The following is a 23186-nucleotide window of genomic DNA, read 5'->3' as shown; positions in this document are numbered from 1 at the left end:
TCACTAAGTTCGCTCTCTGTGGTTTGTCTCGGAACACATTGGCATATTTACTTCGGGGGTCACACATGGCCAGGGTCACAACTCTCTTGCCCTGCCGACAGTCTCGCATCACGTGACCCAATCCGTTACATTGGTAACATCTCATCTGTGAAAAGTCTCTTCTATATGTACCAGAGTAGCTCTGACTCTGTCCACTCGTATTGGAGTTCCTCGGGCCAGACGTACTACTCGTACTCTGTGGAGCTTTACTGGACTCTTGATTTCCCGGATAACGATTAGTTTCTCGTTTGGCTCCTCCATCCTCACTTTCAGACGAAGTGCGCGACCTACTCTTCTGAGTTTTAGGGTACTTACTTTTATCTGCCCATTTATCAAAATTTTTCTCACCCCAGACTCTTCTGGGTCTTTCATAATTTCTTCCTCCCCAGACTCCATTGGATCTGCCATTGCTGCGTCTCGCCTCGCTTCTCACTCTGTTCTCCCTCAAGCTCTTATATGCTTCAGTAATCATATCCGCCCTATCTGCGGCGTCTTTCACCTCCATTATCCCTGCTTCTTGGATCTTGAACTTTGTTTCGGGATGCATCATCTCCAAGAACTTCTCCATGACCATCAGTTGCTTCAGGTCAGCGTAAGATCCAACTCCAGCAGCCTCAATCCACTTCTGGAATCGTCTTTCCAGATCTCTTGCTGTCTCAGCAAACGTACATGCTCCAACTTTGATCATTTCTCTGAAGCGCTTCCTATAAGCCTCTGAGGTTAACTGAAACGAGCGCAATATGCTGCTCTTTACTGTGGCGTAATCCTGGCACTCTTCCAGTGACAATTGGGTGTATGCCTCCCTGGCTGCACCGGTCAATCTTAACTGGACCAGCTGGGCCCATTCCTCCTGTGGCCACTCCTTGATACTGGCTACTTTCTCAAAATGCTCGAAGAAGCTCTCTGCCTCTTCGGGCACAAACAAGGGAATGTCCTTCTCCCTAACCCTAACATCTGGTGGGTGTGATACCTGGGTGGTGCTCTCTGGCAACCCATGTTCAATCCTTTGCTCAGCCAAGGTTCTATTCGCTTCTATCTGCATTTGTTTTGTTCTCTCTTTTTCTTTTTCGACCTGGGCTTTTTCTTTTTCCTTCTCCTGTTCCAACTCCAGTTCTCTTATTCTGGTTTTCTCTTTTTCTTTCTCCACCTCTAGTCTTGCTTTCTCTTTTTCTATTTCCAGTCTGGTTTTTTCTTTTTCTACTTCCAGCCTGGTTTTCTCTTTTTCCTTCTCGGCTTCATTTTTCATCTGGAGTTCTAATTTCATCTTTTCCAGCTGGAACTGTCTCTCCTCACGCTGCATCTGGAGCTCTAACTGGAATCTCTCCAAGCTCCTATTTCGGCTACTCCTGCTACTGCGGCTACTCTTGCTGCTCCTACTCGATCCCTGGGATCTCACTTCATCCTGCCCATCATCCTCTTTTCCACTTTCAGCTCCTTTTTGGGCTCCTTGTTCTGCCGCTTCATTTTTGGCTCTTAACTGTCTCAGGATCTCATCCTTCATCCCAGCTACTTTAGATGCTTTCAACCTAATGCCACATTTTTCTGCTATTTGTTTCAATTGATCCCTCGTGCAACCTTCCAAGTCCTCAGGCTTGCCTGACTCCACAAACGCTTGCACCTTATCCATCTTTGTCCTGTGAGTCTTCCCAAGAGAGAGAGTATACACCTGCGGTCACACAGTTTATCTCAGCAAGGGTGTACAAATCCACTCTTGGACAGGGTGTGGGTGTGTCAGTTCACTCTCCCGGACACAGGCCCCCAATTTATTATAGACTGTGGGTTGGTTGGTGTTGTCGTCGTTGATCCTTCTCTACGGACAACCCAACCCACAACTCGGTAGAGTGCTTACACTAGGAGATCACCCTTGGCGCTTCTGGCTCTTGGAGAGGGGCTCAACGTCACGCGTTTAGGGGATGCGGCTCCAACATTTAGCCTCGTTGTCACGTGCACACACCCACTCGAGCCGCTGTGACTCCCCACTCTCTCCCTAGGTGATATGATCTCCTCAATCCCCTTTTTGACTTACTAGTATTACCTTTTACCCTGTCCACAGCAGTGGTTCTTGGTTCTTTCTCTCTTTCTCTCTCCTTCTTTACTACCTCCTGGGAAGCCTCACTAGGACAAGGGCAAACACCAGCAAATTGTGACACATTTACTGAACAAAGCACATACACGATACATACACACATATAATAATAATGAATCCTATACTCTATAATATCACAATCAGGTTGCACTCCAACACCATCAGAACTCTATTATCAGCTTATCAAGTGGTATCCTATCTCCTGGTTCACCACCTGATACTATCAACCTCCTCAAATTGACCAAGTCTACATACACTGTTGCACCATCAGCAAGCTAACATACACATATAGAAAATCAGCATTTGAATGCAATAACATATACCAGTACAGATGTTCATTGATACTTCAGTATAAAAAAACTCCTTGACATAGGAATGCCAACAGTCACTCACCTCTCACTGCGTCTTGCACGCTAATGACAACCAAACACTATCAACTCCCTATAAGTAATCCACCAGAACTTCCCCTTCCACCTCTGGAAGTTCACAATCCTAATATCCTTAGGTTCTTCCGGGCTTCACTACCAGGATCCTCTGCAGCTCCTCCAGGCTGCTATCATGAAGTTTCCTTGTGCAACTACGGTGCTTCACCCTTCTGTTAGGTTCTTCCACAGCTCTCTTGGCTGCTACACCACCTCTACAGAAGCACGTGACACTCCTCTTCACTGCTGCTTCTCCTCACAGCTCGAGGTCCTCTGCTCCACTACCTTGGAGTCTCATCAGCTACATCATCTGCTGGCTTCGAAGTTCTCAGCAACTTCTTCCCCAAAGACAAACCTGCAACCCATCGACACTCCAATAAAATGTTCCCCTTTAACACATAAACAAAAAATATTCACACAATATGTTTGCCTCAAACCTCTATCTGTTCTCTACATACAGTGAGAGTGGACTCCCCCGTTTTGGGCGGGTCCATACTCCACCTCGCCTGGCGGCGGTCCTCACTCGCTGGGAGGGTCTTCCTCCATCCGGAGCCAGGCTCCCTCAGTCGTCCGCCAGCGCTCAGAGGGGGCGGACGTCGCTCCGTGCTCCTCCCTCTTCACTCTCCTATTTCAGGCCTTCTGCCTTATTAAAACATGTCTAACTTATAAAATAAACATCGTTACTGTCGCTGGGCACACGACCAACTACAATGCAATCACTATGAACTGGCGTATATCGTGCTTACCACAGAACGTCTGGTCGAGGGCGCTTCTTCCTCTGACGAGGGTTGGTCAGGGCGCTCCACGGCCCACAATAATGCCTCCGGGCGGCTTAATATTCACTAATTATCGTCCACGACTTGAGACCACACGTCCCCAGCTCGATTCCACAGCTGGCACGTCTGCACACTTCTCTTCTCTTAGAGATATATCACTAGGGGTTCCCTTCTGACGGGAGCTCAACGGAGCGCGGCTTCCCCCTGCGATGTCTGGCACTCAAGTGAGGTCAAGGTCCTCCAGAAGCGAGCCTCACGCCTCCAGCAAAATGTCCACATCTCCTAGCCAGTCATTTATCTATTTCCTTACTTACTGCCCATAATCTTAAACTGTTACACATATCCAACCAACTATTTTACATATGCGTTATCACCTCAATACTTGCTAGACCTTCTAATCAGGTCAGGCTTGACGAATAACTCTCAAGGAGGGAGACTCGTTTCTCCTGTAGGCTGAGATCATAACAGTATGAAAATTTAGAAACTTTGTCTAGAGACTGTTTCTTATGGATGTGAACTTCAAAGGAAGTCCAAAAATTGTCCCAATTTTCTGTATCTAATCCTGAAAAGGTGGGCAAGTCTAGAGTAGGTAAACGAACCTCGGGTAAGTGATTATTGAAGTGAGACCCAGTGTTGCTGGTATTGGATCCAGACTGTTTGGCTAATTTAGATAGCTTGAAAATTTTATAATGAGTCTCCTCTTCATATTGGGAGATGTCGTTTACAATTTGGCTTGCTTCATCAGGATCAGTTTCTACAGTATTTAGCAGATCAAAATAAGATTGACCTGCAGATCTGACTTGATCAAATTTCAGATCAGCCAATCTAACTAATGACTCTAAGTGATAAGAGTCAATGGGATTATCTTTAGTTAAGCCCTCAGCCTTATTAATTAATCTGGTCAAGTGACCTTTAAGGCCAATGTAGGTTCTCCTCAATTGTTCAGGAGTAGCCATGTTGGGCTTAGGTTCAAACTTCACAGTGTTAGTATATATATTACTAATGAAGCTTGGGTACTTGTTCATTAGTGAACAGGTAACATTAATTGTAGCCTAATTTAAGGTGACTACTTTATATTTTACCTCACTTGAGGTTGAATGTACCTACCTACCTAACAACAAATAGCTAGATATTTTGTGCACTGTCTGAACTTCACCATTAGTTCTCGTCCGGTTAGCTCATCCTTATCACCATCAGAGTTAATGGAGAGAATCCAGCAATACACAAAATAGATACACAAAATAATGCATACAAGAGAAATATTATGGAGACACTCCAATCAGAGTTATCTCAAAAATTGATCCCACCCTGTATAGGGTCAGCACAAATAATATAATACATACAACACTGACTAGTTGAGATCTAGTCGTAAGTAAGTAAGTAATTATCAAAAGAAGGCACCAAACCGGGAAGGCTATGTAGCACCATCAAATACGCAAAATAATCAGAGGGCGCTAAATATCACCAAGGATGCCAATACGAGAACAAAAACGCATAAGGCGAACGATATCAAAAGTATCCGAGTCACCAAGAATTCTATCGAGGGACAGGTGACCGCGAGGGGCGGTCGGAAAGCAAGACACACGCTCGTCCTGGAAGTCAGGACATTCAAGAAGGACATGCACGACCGTAAGAGGGACAATGCAACTAGGACAATAAGGAGCAGGGCGGCGCTCCATCAAGTGACCATGGGTTAAGCGAGTATGGCCAATACGCAACCTCGCCAGAGCTGTTTCCCATCGCCGGTTACGGTGGAAGGAGGACGGCCACGAGGAAACACAACATTTAAGAGTACGTAGCTTGTTACCAGTAACAGACAACCAAGAAGCCTGCCAACGGGTAAGGACTGAGGAATGGATAACCGGGTAAAAGTCGGAATACGGAATGCCTTTACGAGAGATGGGACAAGAGCGGACAGCTTCCTTAGCGGCAGCATCCGCACGCTCATTTAAAGACACGCCAATATGGCTGGGAACCCAACAAAACTCAACCGACTTAAATTTACTGTGAACGAGAAACAGCCAATGCTGGATCTCGACAACTACCGGATGAACTGGATTAAAGCACCCGAGAGCCATGAGGGCACTACGAGAGTCAACAACAACCACAAAGGAAGACTGACAACGAGAAAGCAGGAGACGAAGAGCATAGAGAATAGCATAAAGTTCTGCTGTAAAGATGCTAGTCTCCGGAGGCAAGCGACACATATAAGTGCGATCAGGAAAAACAACAGAGTAGCCAACACCGTCCGCTGACTTAGACCCATCGGTGAAGACAGAAACGGAGCGGGAGTGAGAAGAAAAGTGCTCGAGGAAAAGGCGTTTTAGAACTGTAGGAGGGGTAAAAGCTTTAGTGAAACGAGTCAAGGATGTACAAAACCGCGGAAGAGGGACCCTCCACGGGGGCAAAGAAGGAACAACACGAGGAGAAACATCAGAAATACGAATGGAAAGAGAATCCTGGAGGCGAGATAACCGGACAGAAAGAGGGAGGTGGTGAAGAGGAACAGGAACCGCAGGAGGGGTAAAAGTCAAAGCACGACAGAGGCGAGAGGAAGGATGTTGCAAGGACCGCGCAAGATAGCGAAGACAGTAGCGATCACGGCGGTCCTGGAGAGACAGGAAGCCAGTGTCAACATACAAGCTAAGGACGGGAGTCGAACGAAAGGCACCAGAACTGAGGCGCAACCCAGTATGGTGCAAAGCATCAAGACGGCGAAGAGTAGAAGGAGAAGCAGACGAGTAAGCAGGGCAACCATAATCGAGCTTAGACAGGACGAGAGAGGAATGTAAAGCAAGGAGAGTGCGCCTATCTGCCCCCCAAGAAGTATGGGACAAGACCCGAAGGAGGGTAAGGGACTTAGAGCACTCAACACGGAGGTAAGAGATATGGGGAGACCAAGACAAACGAGTGTCAAGGAATAACCCCAAAAGCTTCGCGGAATCTTTGTATTCAAGGGGATGACCATAAAGTGACAAAGAGGGACGAAGAACAACCCGTTTCCGCGTAAAAGTCATGGCACAAGTCTTAGAAGTAGAGAACTTGAAGCCATGACCTGTGGCCCAAGACGACACGGCATCAATCGCAAGTTGAAGCCGGCGTTGAAGGAGAGGCGAATCATCACCCTGACAACAAAGGGTAAGATCATCGACATAGAGAGCGGAGAAGACACCAGAAGGAAGAGAGGAAAGAAGACCATTGAGGGCAACCAGAAAAAGAGTAGTGCTCAGAACACTACCCTGGGGCACACCTTCGTATTGCTGAAAAGGGGGAGAGAGAGCGGTACCAAGGCGCACCCGAAAGGAACGACGAGAGAGGAAGCTGCGGAGAAAGAGAGGGAGATGACCACGAAGGCCAAAAGAATGAAGTTGAGATAGCATATGATAACGCCAAGTGGTGTCGTAAGCCTTTTCTAGGTCAAAAAGGACGGCAACAACGGAGGTCTTCGCAGCAAAAGCAGTACGTATATAGACCTCCAAGTTCACCAGGACATCTGTCGTGCTGTGGCACTTGCGGAAACCAAATTGAGAAGGGGAGAGGAGGTGATGGTGTTCCAGGAACCACATCAGACGAACGTTAACCATACGTTCAAAGAGTTTGCAGACACAACTTGTGAGAGCAATAGGGCGAAAGTCCTTAGGGGAAGTACCCAGAGACCCTGGTTTGCGAACAGGGAGGACAACGGCATCGAGCCAGTCCTCAGGGACTGACGACGACTCCCAGATCCGATTATACAGACTCAGTAAATACTGAGACGTGCTCGGAGGGAGATGGCGAAGCATCTCATAATGAATACCATCGGAGCCCGCCGCCGTAGAACCGCAGAGGGCCAGGGCAGAACGAAGTTCAGAGAGAGAGAAGGGATCATTATAGGGAAGCTGAAGATGAGTGCAGAAATCTAAAGGACGAGACTCAAGGACAGGTTTACGAAGAAGGAAAGATTGGGGAAGATGAAGACCAGAGCTAACAGAAGAAAAGTGGGAACCCAGTTCGGAAGCGACCTGCAACGGGTCCGCCACAAGAGTATCATGGAGGTGAAGGACCGGTGAAACATCGGGAACGAACTTACCCGCTATCTTGCGGATACGCTTCCAGATCTGGGCCAGAGGGGGGGTTTCGGACGTAATTGTCGAGACATAAGATGCCCAACATTCACGTTTAGCCGTACGGATGGCCCTACGGGCCACCGCACTCGCTTTCCGAAAGAAAAGAAAAGAATCGGTCGTCTGCCTACGGCGGTGCTTCTTCCAGGCTGCACGCTTACAGCGGACAGCCCGAGCACAGTCCGCATTCCACCAGGGAACGCACTTCCGTGGACCCCGAGAGGAAGAGCGAGGAATAGAGCGGAGGGCAGCGTCGAAGACAGTGTCATGAAAAAGGAGGAGAGCGCGAGAGAGGGGCAGAAGGGAGAGGTCAGAGAGAGTAGCACTGAGGGAAAACAGGGTCCAGTCCGCCTTAGCAAACTGCCACCTAGGGAAAGAGAGGGAAGGGCGAAAAGAGAAAAAGGAAACAAGGATGGGGAAATGATCACTTCCATGGAGGTCATCAAGAACCTGCCATGTGAAATCTAAGTAAAGAGAAGAAGAGCAGAGAGAAAGATCAAGACAAGAAAGGGTGCGAGTTCGAGAGTCCAAATGAGTGGGCTCACCAGAATTCAGAAGAGACAGGGAAGAAGAGAGGAGAAACGGCTCAAGGAGGCGACCCCGAGTATTCGTCAGAACGTCACCCCAAAGAGAATGACGACAATTGAAGTCACCCAGCAGGAGCACAGGCTCCGGCAAGGAGTCTAGGAGGTGTTTCAAATCAGGAAGAGAGAGCGGGACACTCGGGGGGAGATAAATGGAACAAACTGTGTACCATTTCCCCACAAAGATACGAGCAGCAGAACAATGGAGAGGCGAAGGAAAAAGTAAAGGAACAAAGGGAACATCAGCCCGAATCAAGAGAGCAGAAGAATTAGAAGCCCCAGCAATGGCTGGGGGGGGGGAGAGAAAGGAATAGCCACGAAAACGACCAGGACGAGCACCAAGCATCGGCTCCTGGAGACAGACACAAAGGGGCGAAAACCGCGAAACCAGAAGTTGGAGTTCGAGGAAATTGGCGTAATAACCTCGAACGTTCCATTGAAGAATGGACAACGACGAGAAGAGAAAGGACAAAAACAGAGAACAAGGAAGAAACAAAGGCGAAAGACCAACAGAGCACGTTAAAGAATATCAGGGTCGGGATCAGGGTCAGCAAAGTCAGGGTTAGGGGGCATGGGTAAACTGAGCAAAGACGGAGGGAAGGAAACGGGAGAACAGATCAGAGGTGGGCGGGCAGGGTCCGGAGGAGGAGGAGGAGGAGGAGACAACGGAGAGGAGCAGTTAAGGACAGCAGCAGGAAGAGGGGGAGTAGAAAGAGAGGAGCGCACCCCAGCAAGAGCAGCAACCGAAAGGGAAGCAGGGGCCAAAGAAACCTCCATAGCAGGAACAGGGGGCGCAAGCACTGAAACGGGAGTGGAAGGAGCAACAGAGCCAGAAGGAGGAGCTGAGGAAGAAAGCGAAGCCTTCTTACCCGCCGGGGAAGAGGAAGGAGAGGAGCCAGGCTTACGCTTCTGACTTAAAGAGACCGGTGTCCCAGCAACTACGTACCGGGCAACGGATTCCAGTGTCTCAACAGGAGAAGCCGAACGAGAGCACACACGACGGCCATTAGGAGAGCGATGGACATCCGCCCGCACCGACAGGCGGCGGGGAGAGCCGATAGATGGAGGAAGAGGATGGGAAGGAGGATCGGAGGGGGACGAGGAAGGAGACACAGAAGACACGACAGACCGGGTAGAAGGAAGGGGAACCCCAGACAGAGGACCAGGAGGAGGATCCTTCGGGAGAGAACCCAAAGGGACAGAGGAGGGGGCAGTGGGCGCATCAGGGTCCAAGGCCTGGAAACGGTTGTGAGTCTGAGGAAGGCGGGAAGGACGAGGAGAGGAAGAGCGCAACACGCGAGCATAAGAGATATTAGCGTAAGGCGGGAGCCGGCGAACCTGGCGCCTCGCCTCAGGAAAAGATAAACGCTCCCGGTGCTTCAAGTTGAGGACGGCTGCCTCAAGCTTGTAATGGACACACGCACGGGAGAAGGTAGGATGGGCCTCACCGCAGTTGAGGCAACGAGCCTGGGGAGAAGCGCACTCCGACTTAGAGTGACCTTTGCCACCACACAAAGGACAGAGAGAGACAGTCCCGGAGCAGCGGAGGGCACCATGCCCAAACCTCCAGCACTTGTTGCAGAGCCGAGGAGAAGGAATGTACTCCTGGACAGAGCACCTGGCACCAGCAAGAATGACAGAGGGTGGAAGGGTCCTACCATCAAAGGTAATCTTCACAACCCGGAGGGGTTGACGGCGACTACCACGAGGGGGACGAGTAAACGTGTCCACCTGGAGAATAGAATGGCCCTGGGCAGCGAGGATATGTCGAATATCGTCGTGGCAGTCGCGTAGGTCCCGAACACCGGTCGCAACATGGGGCGGGAGCAAAATAGTGCCAACACTGGCATTCAACTGGACGTTCTTCGAGACCCGAACGGGGGTCTCGCCAAGGCAGGATAAGGCAGCCAAGCGGGAAGCAGCATCCTGAGAAGGAGCAGCAACGACACGCGTACCGAGACGAGTGGGGTTAAAAGTAATGGAGGCATCCACGGAATCAATGAGATGTCGATGAAGGGAGAAATCGTCAGGAGGCGCAGAATCAAGAGGGAGGAGATCAAAATATTTGGCCCACGAAGCGGGACCAAACAAGGCTTGATAGGTAGCAGAACTGGAAGGAATCGAGCGAGGGCGGCCGTGACGAGAACGGCGGTGAGAACCCCCAGAGAGAGAGGGGTTAAAAGGCGCAGTAGTAACAACTAGAGAAGGAGCCGCGCCAGGGGACGAGGTAGTCACCACTGGGGGCTTGGGGCTCGACCCAACCACAGAGGAGGGAGGGGAGCCAGGGGAAGGAGTCAGAGAGGCCAAAGGAGGAGCAAGGTCGGGGCCCAATGCAGCGGAGGCTACAGAGCCCGGTCTTCCAATACGGACCGACTCGGGGGCTTGGTCGCCCACCCCACGAGCCTGAAAAGGTAAGCCAGAAGCAGCCGAAACAGGGGTTATCATCTTGACGAAATTACGAATTCACTCACGAATGTGCCCCCACACCCACCATGGAGCCACAATTAGAGGCAGGACACCCAACAAGAAGCTATCGCCGATCTTGTCGGGGCCTCCTAGGGGTGCGTCGTGAGTATACGCCCCACAAACGCCACCTTAAGAAACCGACAGTCCGTCGAGATCGGGTTCAGTGACGAAGTGGGGATTGACAATAAAAGGTTCCCCTCGCTCTCGACGTCGGGTACTGCAGTTCTACGGGTGCAAGAGTATGCCTCCTCAAGCACCCGGGCGTCAAAGTAGAAGAAGTCCAAGGGAAGAACCAGAACGAGCAAAAGGTCGGCAGGAAACGGCAAGCAGATAGGAGAAGAGGGGGGAGAAAAACGAAACAGAAGGAAAAGGAAAAGATGCCCAGCAGAATTGGAGAGGACGGCAGCAGGAGCACAAGGCTAGAAAAGGACAGAGGACTGTCCCAAGGAGCATCACACTCCGGCAGCCGCCCACTAAGCCCCCAGACGGCGACAACGAGCTGAGCGGGGAGGGGGAGATCTAGTCGTAATAATTCCTAACTAAGAACTATAAAATTATTTAGTCTGGGCTTGTACCAAATTCAGCACAATCTCAGCCTAAATTCTACCTAATAACATGGGTAAAGATTATTGTGGTGCAGTAAGGTGAATATAGTTGTGCTGTATTTTTGGGTTTTTTTGTTTTATAAGAGTGCTCATGCACACACAGGTGAACAATTATGTACAGTTAAGTTTGGCTTGCTAGCCACAGCCTTTTGTGATGGTTGATGGTGTTAATTAACTTGTCAACCACATGCAACCTAGATTCCCCTGACAAATGTACCCCATCTCTGTTCAGGTTCTGTCTGTAAGGTCTGGCTGTAAATTGGATATATGTGGCATCCAATCTCACTCGCTTTTTCAGCCTGAAATTTATGTACTTAGCAGCTCTCAGGTAGTATTCCGGAGTTACTCCCCAACGATTATCTTGACTTGGTTGGCGAGGTTCCACTAATGTGAATACTACTGATTCACTGATGAGCTTGAAAGAAGAAATTATGGCTTTGAGGTGTTTGATCACCTCGGCTGGATGACGAGTGGGGTGGATGTCATTACCACCTAAGTATATAATGGTTAGATGGTGAGGCCACTCTAACGCAGGTGTTAGGGTGGGGTTATTATAAAAGTTATGAGCTGTTGCTCCTGGTGACCTAAAGATTCTCACCTCGGTGTGAGGTATAGGTCTAAGTGTTGTGGGTAATTGGCTATGACCCACTAAAGCTACCTTATACATGAGGTGAAAGTAGCAATATGTTAGTGTGATCTAGGCTAACTGGTGTGTTACAATGTTAGTTGACACAATTAATTAAATAGTTAGTCTAGCTTCTATCACACAAGGGTTAGTTATTAATGGTTAATAATTTAATTATAAATTTAATGCCTATCCGGTTCGATAAGGACCATAATGTGGGATATTTGGGGCTTGAACATGATTATTTAAATATTAATGTAGTAAATTAAATTACGAAGGACCACCCGCTTTTATAGTAAAGAGGGAAACTGAGAATTTCTGATCATTAGATAATTCCTAGATGAAACCAGTAACTATGGATAAAACTAGAAAATATGATCATAGAAATAATTAATGGGCTGTATTATTAAATGAAACAAACCTCAAACACCTACATTGGGGGGTTATTACTGGAGGTAAGTACGTCCAGGAATTAGTGTGGTTCGTTCACTAATTCAATTAATAATAATCTAATCCTATAAAATAATATTGAAACTGATATCATTACCATAAAGGGGAACATAGATTATGAGCATAGTAATGAATTGCAGTAAACCACATATTAATCCCAAAGAATTCTGCACACAAGAAATTGCAATAGAATCATAAAAGGAAATAAATCTTAGCTTAATGAAGATTCCTTTAGAAAGCCATGGAAGTTCCTCTTATTCTCTGGACTCGGTCGACTGACGAGTAGAACGGGTTAACATGGGAGAAGGCAGCATGGAGAATTCTTCTCTCGTGCTGCAAGACAAATATTTTACAGTAGCAACTGATTTAACTACTGAATCTATATATTCAAGAAAATTAAGAGTTACAGGTAACAAATTTTAATCACCTGTTATTAGATGTTATCGTGCGTCATAACGGACAATCACCCTGCTACTATTAAACCTTTTACCCGATGCATCACATAAAAGAATATACTTAGCTGTGGGCACTGTATAAGTATTAAGATTGCCGTGCTTCGCGTCCCAGGCTCTGGTTAACCCTATCCTGGATAGTGACGCGCTTCGCTGGCCGGTCATGTGTCGTCAAGAACCAAGTCAAAGGGCTCCTTATTTGACACCAGCACCAGCTGAAGATACTATCTGCAAGGTTATTCACGCCTCACAGTGGCGACTTTCATCTGAGGATGGATAACGCCTGTCCTAGTTGCTGGACAATGGCGTCTTCTTATGAGTACGATAAGCGCAGGTCTGCCTCTGAACGGCTCTCCACGTGTACTGAGCTGGCCTTCCTCCACCCACGCCGAGTCGCGTTCATAAAACAAATTATTGTCTCGAACATTAATATTTCTCGCATTTACGCTTGAAACGTTGAAGACTGGACGGGTTTATTATTTAGAGGAGGAAATTATTATTATTTACCACTTTAAGAGTAGTAAATATATAAGGGAGAGGAATTAATGTCTCCCCATGGCATTCACTGGTGACGTTAACGTCACGAGATAGACGCTATGATTCCAACGCTCTATTCGGCTTTTAGTTAGAGATCAATTCGTCTGCAATTAGTTATAATACAGAATACTTCGATGATGTTAGTGCCTTGATTGAAGCTATTGACAACAAATTCTCTTTTATTATACTTACTGAAACATGGTTGAAAGAGGATACTACTCAGCTCTTTAACATGCCTAACTACTCAGCAATTCACAACTGTCGTCAAATTCAGAGAGGTGGTGGCACTGCTCTTTACTACCACCAAGAACTAACATGCTTAAAAGAAATTAGAACCAGAGACTGCTATGGGGAGTATATCTTCGCCAGCTTCAGAGTCAAGGGTGCCGAGTCTGTCCTGACTGTGGGTGCAGTTTATAGAATTCCTAACACTGATGTGTCCGAATTCAACTCAAACCTTAGAAATCTAATACTTGATAACAGACTGAACAAAAACCACCTAATTATCGCAGGGGACTTTAATATTGACCTCTGCGAGCCTGAACACCCCACTGCTGTTAGCTTCCTCAACTGTATGAATTCCTGCTTCCTCATACCCTTAATCACTAGACCTACTAGAATCACTGATAGCACTGCCACGATGCTCGATCACATCTGGACAAACATAACCTCTCCGCTTACTTCAGGTATAATCACCGATAGCACTACAGATCATTACCCCACATTTCTCTTAACTAACACTAGCAAACCACCTCTTGAGTCAAGAGTGATACGTTTTAGACTGCACAATGAAACTGCTATAGACAATTTTATAACTGCTGCTGATAATGTCAACTGGGAGTCCGAGTTAGGTAACATAGTGGACATCAACCTTGCAGTACAATCTTTTCTTCAAAAAACTCTTAGCCTTTATAATACCCACTGTCCTATGCTTACAAAACAAGTCACAACCAAAAGGCTTAACAATCCCTGGCTTACAAAGGGAATACTTAAATCTATTAATAAAAAACATGACCTTGAGAAGAAGTATAGGTTAGGAATTGTCTCCAAAGAATTTTCAAAGAATTACTCATTATTGCTGTCTAAGATAATTAGACGAGCCAAAACTAAATACTACGAAGATAAATTTACCCAAATAAAGAGCAACATTAAACAAACTTGGAGAACAATTTCTCAAATATTGGGATCAAAGAAGTCTTTAAATAACAAACCGACTCTCCTGTCTAATAACGATGGTCAACTTTCAGCCTCTGATTCTGCTACTGAGTTCAATAGGTTCTTCTCTTCCATTGGTTCATCCCTTGCAAATGATATTCCATCTTCCAGTACAGACATTAATGACTATCTTTCAGGTAACTATCCACAGTCTCTGTACCTAAAGCCTATTAATTCCACTGACGTCAATGAGATAATCCTTTCCCTTAAAACCAAGTCTGGTGCCCTTGAGGAGATACCAACTTTAATTTACAAAAAAGCCTCCAGATCTTTAGCCCCTGCTATTGCTTTGCTCTTCAACAAGTCACTTGAACTCCAAACCTTCCCAGATATTCTAAAAAAAGCGAGAGTAACCCCTGTCCACAAATGTGGTAATCTCACAGATGTTAACAACTACAGACCTATATCTATCCTGCCAAACTTGTCAAAAATTTTTGAAAAACTAATCTATAAGCAGCTTTACTCATATCTAGCCAAACTCAATATACTTAGCCCTTGCCAATATGGCTTCAGACCCAAAAAAAAGCACTAACGATGCACTTATTAGTATGCTTAACTCGATTCATACAGCTCTTGATAAAAATGAGTTCTCTGTTGGGTTGTTTGTGGACCTGCGTAAAGCTTTTGACACTGTCAACCACCAAAACCTTCTTCTTAAATTACATCATTATGGAGTCAGAGGACACTCCCTACAATACCTCAAATCCTACCTTACTGACAGGCTCCAATATGTTTCTGTGAATAATACAATTTCTCCCACCCTACCCATCAACATTGGTGTTCCCCAGGGCAGCATACTTGGCCCTCTCCTCTTTCTCATCTACATTAATGACCTTCCAAATGCCTCCCAACACCTCAAACCAATTCTATTTGCTGATGACACAACCTTCATTTACTCCAGTCCTGATCCCCTTGCTCTAAATGCCACAGTAAATACTGAGCTAAATAAAGTCCATCTGTGGCTAACTGCCAACAAACTCACCCTTAACATTGACAAAACCTTTTATATTCTGTTTGGCAATAAATCCTCTAATCAAATAAATCTCAAAATAAACAATACCCAAATTTGTAACAAATTAGATGGCAAATTCCTTGGCATTCTCATTGACCACAAGCTTAATTTCCAGGGACACATTCTAAACATATCAAAAAAAGTTTCAAAAACTGTGGGCATTCTTTCTAAGATCAGATATTATGTACCACGCCCTGCCCTGGTGACTCTCTATTACTCCCTTATCTATCCATATCTCAACTATGGTATTTGTGCTTGGGGCTCTACTACCCAAAATCACTTACGTCCTCTAATTACTCAACACAAAGCTGCTATTAGGACAATATCCAATTCTGGCCCCAGACATCACTCGGTACCCCTACTTAAATCTCTGAATATGTTAGACATTAAGTCACTGCACATTCTCTCATGTGTATTATACATATATAAAACGCTAAACTATAATGCCAATCCTGATCTCAAAAGCTTCATAGAAGGTTGTATCAGATCCCATGAGCATCACACCAGAAATAAATACAGTTTTGATATTCCTAGAGTACGACTTAATCAAACTAGAAATGCTCTACAAATCAAGGGGCCCAGAATGTGGAATGACCTTCCCAACCATGTTAAAGACTGTACCTCTCTCAACCAGTTTAAGTTAAAAGCGAAGCTATACCTAATAAATTCCCTGTAACCTACCTTACCCTTCTATTGTCAACCAATGTCTGTTTTTTTCTTTAAAGAGCGCTGTTTGTCGACATAATTGTATTTGTGCTGCTTTTTCATCTATGTTTTCATTTCTTGTTTTCATTCTACTCATTATGCTCAATTAGTATTAAGCTTGTCATTTAAGTTTATCATGCCCAAAACGCTCTGCGTAATAGTGGCTTTAGGCATTGTATGTACTAGCTATACCTATAAGTTAAACAATCCTTGTAAATATTTATTGTATGTATGTACCTTACCTAAATAAAATTGTATTGTATTGTATTGTATTGTATTGTATAGAATGCTTTAATTATGGAGAATCGAATTTAATTCTCACATACATTGGATATAATGTGTTTACTGTTAGGAAATCTGACGTAATACTGGCGTCAGGTGACGTGAGAATTCTAGCCTACTGCACAGATGAAATTATTAGTACATGAGAATTCTACGTGTTGTTAATTTTACTTACTACAATAATTAGTACGGTTAGTAATAAGTAATGAGAATACAACAATGTTGTATTCGGTGTTGGAAATATCCAACAGGCTACATATTAGACTACTGTCAGTGTAGGTCACATCACTAGACTGTCGGTGCAGGTCATATCACTAGACTGTCAGTGTGGGTCACATCACTAGACTGTCAGTGTGGGTCGCATCACTAGACTGTCAGTGTGAGTCACATCACTAGACTGTCAGTGTGGGTAACATCACTAGACTGTCAGTGTGGGTAACATCACTAGACTGTCAGTCTAGGTCACATCACTAGACTACTAAACCTTGAGCTCATCACGTGCTCCTCCCAAAACAGTGCTGATCTGCGCCTTTCTGCTGCATCAGCACCACCGCCGGTCGGCGCTGCGCAGAGACGCCGCCGACAACAAGGAAGACGCCGTCAGTTATAAGCAACAGGTTTCTCCGCCTTGCAACCACACGCCCAACCTGCTGGAGCTGCAGCTCTCGACGCCGCCCAAAGCCAACGGTCAACCAGCCTGGACCAAGAACCCCAACATAGCAGGTATGTGGCCGTCCCCCTACCAGCTTGGACCAAGAACCCCAACATAGCAGGTATGTCGCCCCCCTACCCGCCTGGACCAAGAACCCCAACATAGCAGGTATGTGGCCGTCCCCCTACCAGCATGGACCAGAAACCCAATATAGCAGGTATGTGGCCCTCTTCCTACCAGCCTGGACCAATAACCCCAACATAGCAGGTATGTGGTCGTCCCCCTACCAGCCCTGACCAGAAACCCAACATAGCAGGTATGTGGCCCTCCCTCTACCAGCCTGGACCAAGAACCCCAATACAACAGGTATGTGGCCCTCCCTCTACCAACCTGGACCAAGAACACTAATACAGCAGGTATGTGGCCCTCCCTCTACCAGCCTGGACCAAGAACCCCAATATAACAGGTATGTGGCCCTCCTTCTACCAGACTGGATCAAAAACCTTAACCCACCAGGTCAGTGGCCTCTTGAGTTGCATTAAGTACCTGATCGAAGCCAGGGAGCGGCTTCATCCCGGTAGGCATCAGAGGAGCCCTTCAATACCATTCACAAGTGGTTAAGTATCTTTATAGTTTCAGCTTTCATATGCTATTCGGATCTCTGTGTATAAATCGCTTGCCCTTGGAGAGAACTGTATTTATATCTTCATCTTGTCAACTTATGTAAGTTTTTTTTCTGAGAATGATTTGTTTATTTCATTTAATAATATTGGGCAGGCGTAGATGTGCTGCAGGTGGACGCTGCCTCTGAGACCAACAGCATGGAGCACCAGAGACAGAGCGGGTCCTCAGTGCCTGCCCCGGACGTTGAGCGTGGAGGCAAGAAATCCGGAGGGGCGACGTTGGAGAAGGGGAAGCAGAACGGCGTCGGCGGTATGAGAGGTACCGGCAGCATCCCTCCCGCAGGGGACGACCTGAGGAATTATGCATACGAAGGCGATGGCTCATCTCCCGGATCACTGTCTTCCTGTGAGTCTGAACTGTTGTGTGTGCAAGATACATGATTTTGTTTTACTGCTTTAAAACCAGAGAAGTGTTTGCTGCACTCATAAACACACACACACACACACACACACACACAGTAGGCAGTAGGACGGCGGTCAGTGAACAAGGGTAGGACGTGCAGTCCGCGAATTACTTCAATATTCTCGGGATATTTACGTACCAGTGAGCCCAAAACATAGTTTTTGGTCATATGAAAGGTACAGCAACGCAGTGATAACGCAACATAGTGAATTCTTATAACGTTTGATAAGAAAAAAAATTGAAAAAGAACGAGATTGTGGCAAGACGGTGGCACCAGAGGCCGCGAAGGGAAGAGTTTGGACCACCACGTGGGGAGGAAGTCAACAACAATATCGGACATCGCTTCATAAATCACCTAATTGTGCTGTGGGATGCTTACTCGGAGGTCGGAGGTGAGTGCCTCTCAAAGTCAGTCATATAAGGTGTACAGTGTTTTTTTTTATATAGTAATTAGCTTTGAACATAAGTTAATTAAAATACGAAAAAGTAGCTCAAGAGCCTCAGTTTGGTACCAGCTTCTCACACCTGTGTGTTACATTACACCGCCACTGACTAGACCAACCCCCCCCCCCCCCTCCTCCTCACCACAACAAGCCAGTGTAAACACACACACACACATGCACGCACGCACGCACACACTGGTGACCGCTCACCCTCACTCACCCACCCTCACCCCTCACGTTCCCACGCCTTACACTGCCCCAAGACACCCCCCTACCCCTCCCCCTATACACAAACACCCCCGCACTCAACACACACACACACACACACACACACGCACACGCGCACACACACACACGCGCACACACACACAACCTCTCTCTGTACCCTCCCGCACTAACCCACCCCCACACACCCTCTCCTTCCCCCTCCCTCACTTCCACCTTCCACCTCTCCCCATATACTCACACACCTCCTCTCTCTCTCTCTCCCTCCCCCTCTCTCTCTCTCCCCCCCCCCCCTCTCTCTCTCTCTCTCTCTCTCTCTCTCTCTCCCCCCCCCCCTCTCTCTCTCTCTCTCTCTCTCTCTCTCTCTCTCTCTCTCTCTCTCTCTCTCTCTCTCTCTCTCTCTCTCTCTCTCTCTCTCCCTCCCCCTTTCTCTCCCTCTCCCCCTCTCTCTCCCTCTCCCCCTCTCTCTCCCTCTCCCCCTCTCCCTCCCTCTCCCCTTCTCTCTCCCTCTCCCCCTCTCTCTCCCTCTCTCTCTCCCTCCCCCCTCTCTCTCCCTCCCCCTCTCTCTCCCCCTCCCCCCTCTCTCTCCCCCTCTCTCTCTCCCCCTCTCTCTCTCCCCCCTCTCTCTCTCCCCCCTCTCTCTCTCCCCCTCCCCCTCTCTCTCCCCCTCCCCCTCTCTCTCCCTCACCCCCTCCCTCCCTCCCCTCTCTCTCTCCCTCCCCTCTCTCTCTCCCTCCCCTCTCTCTCTCCCTCCCCTCTCTCTCTCCCTCCCCTCTCTCGCTCCCTCCCCTCTCTCGCTCCCACCCCTCTCTCTCTTCCTCCCCCCCTCTCTCTCCCTCCCCCCTCTCTCTCCCTCCCCCCCCCCCTCTCTCTCTGTCTCTCTCTCTCTCTCTCTCTCTCTCTCTCTCTCTCTCTCTCTCTCTCTCTCTCTCTCTCTCTCTCTCTCTCTCTCTCTCTTTCTCTCACACACACACTCATAGGGAAATCATGGAAGGGAGACGAACTCTGACTGCCAAACGCAGGACATTCACAACTGGAACAAACACAGAGGATGGGATGGAACAGGAAGCCTGGATGAAGGAAGTACTCCAGCAAATGCAGAATGAATTCAGTGAAGGACTGAGGGTAATGAGGGAGACAGTAGCCAACCTGCAAGATGATTTTAGGGCAGCAAAGGAGGAGATAAGATACCTAAAGGAGACTCTTCCACAATACCAGGCACAAACCGTACCCCAGGGAGATGGGAATGCTACTGTGGAGGGGACCACCACAACCCAGATCTCATTTGCTGAAATGCTTAAAAAGAGCCCTGAAGCTAGGTCTGCGGTTAAGGAAGTTGCCATGGAAGTGGCTTCCTCTCAGGAAGCAGCTAGATGTACTAGCCGGCTGATAGAGAGAAATAGAGCAGTAGTAGTAGCAGGCATTAAAGAACAAACAGGGACCAGACCAAAGGAGCGGAGAGACAAGGACAAAAACATGATTAAAGAGATCCTTAAAGAGGTAAGGATGGAGGGAGCTGAGCGAAATGTTGAAAAGGTTTTCAGGCTTGGAAAGTACAACAAGGACAGAGACCGAATGATAAAGGTGGTTTTCATGAGCGAAATCGCGAAAGAGGAACTGCTAGCAAGGAAGTGTTGTCTAAAAGGAGTAGAGAAGTTCAAGAAAATATTCCTGCAGAGGGATATGACAAGGGAAGAGAGAATACGGACAGCAGACGCGAGGAAGGAGCGCAGGGAGAGAGAAGGAAATCAGAGTACCACAACCCAGAACCCTACAATCCCAGAGGGAAGTGGAGAACCTTCCTCAAACAGTGCAACAGCCACTGTTTGATTGGGGCACCACCCCCACATTCTACCCAACAGACACCCAACCCGCCCCATCCCCTGTCAGCCCCCCACTAAGTACCCACCTAGGGCACCCTCCCCCCACCCACCCCCCTCCCCCCACTCACCCCCCTTCTCCCCCTCACCCCTCTCCCCAGGACCTCCCTTCTCCCCCATCCCCCATGCCCTCCCTTCTCCCACATGCCTTCCCGTCTCTCCCACCCCCATGCCCTCCCTTCCCCCCCCCCCCTAAGCCCCCCATGCAGTCTCCCCCACCCCACCTAAGTCTTCCCCTCTCCCCCACTCCCCTAAACCCTCCCCTCTTCCTCACCCACCTCAGCCCTCCCTTTTCCCCCACGCCCCCCAAGCCCTCCACCCTTTTCTCTCCCCCCAAGCCCCCCCATCTCCCCTATCCCCCACAGCCTCTCGTCCCCCCATGCTTCCCCAACCCTCCCTCTCTTACCCACCTCCTGTACCCTCCCCCTCTTATCCACCCCCTGTACCCTCCCCCTCTTATCCACCCCCTGTACCCTCCCCCTCTTATCCACCCCCTGTACCCTCCCCCTCTCCCCCACCACCCCAAGCCCTCCCTCCTCCACCAATCCCCCCGTGCCAGGTCCCCCCAGCTCCCACTCACCCCAGATCGCAAAGGTCCCCCCCAGAAAAGCAGAAGAGAGTCAGTTTCAGGGTGATGTACTCGAACATAGATGGGATCACAAGCAAGACAAGTGAACTAAGGGAAAGAGCACAGGAAGTTAACCCAGATGTAATCGGACTCACTGAAACAAAACTCTCTGGAATCATAACGAATGCCGTGTTTCCCCAGGAGTATACAGTAATAAGGAAAGAGAGGGAAGGTAGGGGAGGAGGCGGAGTGGCCCTACTCATGAGAAGGGAATGGAGTTTTAAGGAGATGGCCATCCTGGGCTGTGAGGAGTTCAGAGACTACATAGCAGGCACCATAACAATGGGAGGACCAAGAATAGTAGTAGCAGTAATATACAACCCTCCACCAAATGACAGGAGACCCAGTCAAGAGTATGAAAACAACAACAAGGCAGTTAACACTATAATTGAGAGGGCAGCCTCTGCTGCCTGTAGAAATAGATCCCACCTGCTCATCATGGGCGACTTCAATCACGGAAAGATTGACTGGGAGAACAAGGAACCGCATGGAGGCGAGGATACGTGGAGAGCCAAACTATTGGAGGTGGTGACAAGCAACTTTTTAACCCAGCATGTCGGAGAACCCACAAGGATGCGAGGCAATGACGAACCAGCGAGACTCGACCTAGTCTTCACTCTGAACGACTCCGACATAAGAGAAATCGGTTTTGAGGACCCAGTAGGAATGAGCGACCACAGTGTACTGGTGTTTGAGTACTTGATTGAAGAAGGGTTATTGAACTCGAGGAGGGATACCGAAACCAAAAGGTTACCATACCGAAAGGGAAACTATGAGGGGGTAAGAAAATTCCTAACAGATATAGCATGGGAAACAGAGCTCAGGGGAAAGACGGCCCAAGATATGATGGATTACATCACGCAGAAGTGCAAGGACGCAGCAAACAAGTTTGTCCCAGTCCAAAAGGAAAACAGAGAAATGAAGATGAGAAACCCATGGTTTAATCAAAGATGTAGGCTAGCTAAGCAGCAAAGTAAAAGGGCATGGAGAAACTATAGGAATAACAGGACACTGGAGAGCAGAGAAAGATACCAGAATGCCAGGAATGAATATGTCAGGATGAGAAGAGAGGCAGAAAGACAATACGAAAATGACATCGCAAGCAAGGCAAAGACTCAGCCTAAATTGTTGCATAGCCACATTAGGAGAAAAACAACAGTAAAGGAACAGGTTATGAGATTAAGGATAGGGGCGGAAGGATTCACTACAAATGACAAGGAAGTGTGTGAGGAATTGAATAAGAAATTCCAGGAGGTCTTCACCTTAGAGCAAGGAGAAATTCCAGAGGTAAGTGAGGGAATAGCTAACCAGGAACCACTGGAAGAGTTTGAGATTACCAGTGGGGAAGTAAGGAAGTGTTTACTAGAGTTGGACGTGACGAAGGCTATAGGCCCAGATGGAATCTCCCCTTGGCTTCTAAAGGAAGGAGCAAGAGAACTGAGCCTACCACTCTCCATAGTGTATAACAAATCACTGGCAACAGGGGAACTGCCAGATATTTGGAAAGCAGCTAACGTAGTCCCGATATACAAGAAAGGGGATAGACAGGAGGCACTGAACTACAGGCCAGTGTCCCTAACCTGCATACCATGCAAGCTGATGGAGAAGATTGTGCGAAAAAAACTAGTGGAGCATCTGGAGCGAAGGAACTTTGTAACACAGCATCAACATGGGTTCAGGGATGGCAGGTCCTGCCTCACAGGGTTACTTGAATTCTACGACCAGGCAACAAAAATAAGGCAAGAAAGAGAAGGGTGGGCAGACTGCATATTTTTGAATTGTCAGAAAGCCTTTGATACAGTGCCACACAAGAGGCTAGTGCGAAAGTTGGAGATGCAGGCTGGAGTGAGAGGGAAGGTACTCCGGTGAATAGAGGAGTACCTAAGCAACAGGAGACAACGAGTCTGTGTGAG

General features: G+C 47.7%; 1 protein-coding gene across 1 annotated transcript in view; it reads left to right on the top strand.

Moving 5' to 3' along the window:
* The window catches only part of LOC123753245 (putative neural-cadherin 2), a 95741-nt gene that overhangs the window by 70071 nt on the left and 2484 nt on the right, over positions 1-23186 (top strand). The window contains exons 16-17 of the mRNA XM_069334115.1: positions 16876-17082; positions 17789-18040. Of these exons, the coding sequence (XP_069190216.1) occupies positions 16876-17082; positions 17789-18040 (459 nt within the window). The remainder of the gene's footprint in view (positions 1-16875; positions 17083-17788; positions 18041-23186) is intronic.

Source organism: Procambarus clarkii, chromosome 31 (assembly GCF_040958095.1).
Source record: "Procambarus clarkii isolate CNS0578487 chromosome 31, FALCON_Pclarkii_2.0, whole genome shotgun sequence".
NCBI classification, from domain to species: Eukaryota; Metazoa; Arthropoda; class Malacostraca; order Decapoda; family Cambaridae; genus Procambarus; species Procambarus clarkii.
The sequence above is the reverse complement of the archived record's forward strand: the minus strand, read 5'-3'. Positions and strand labels throughout refer to the sequence as shown.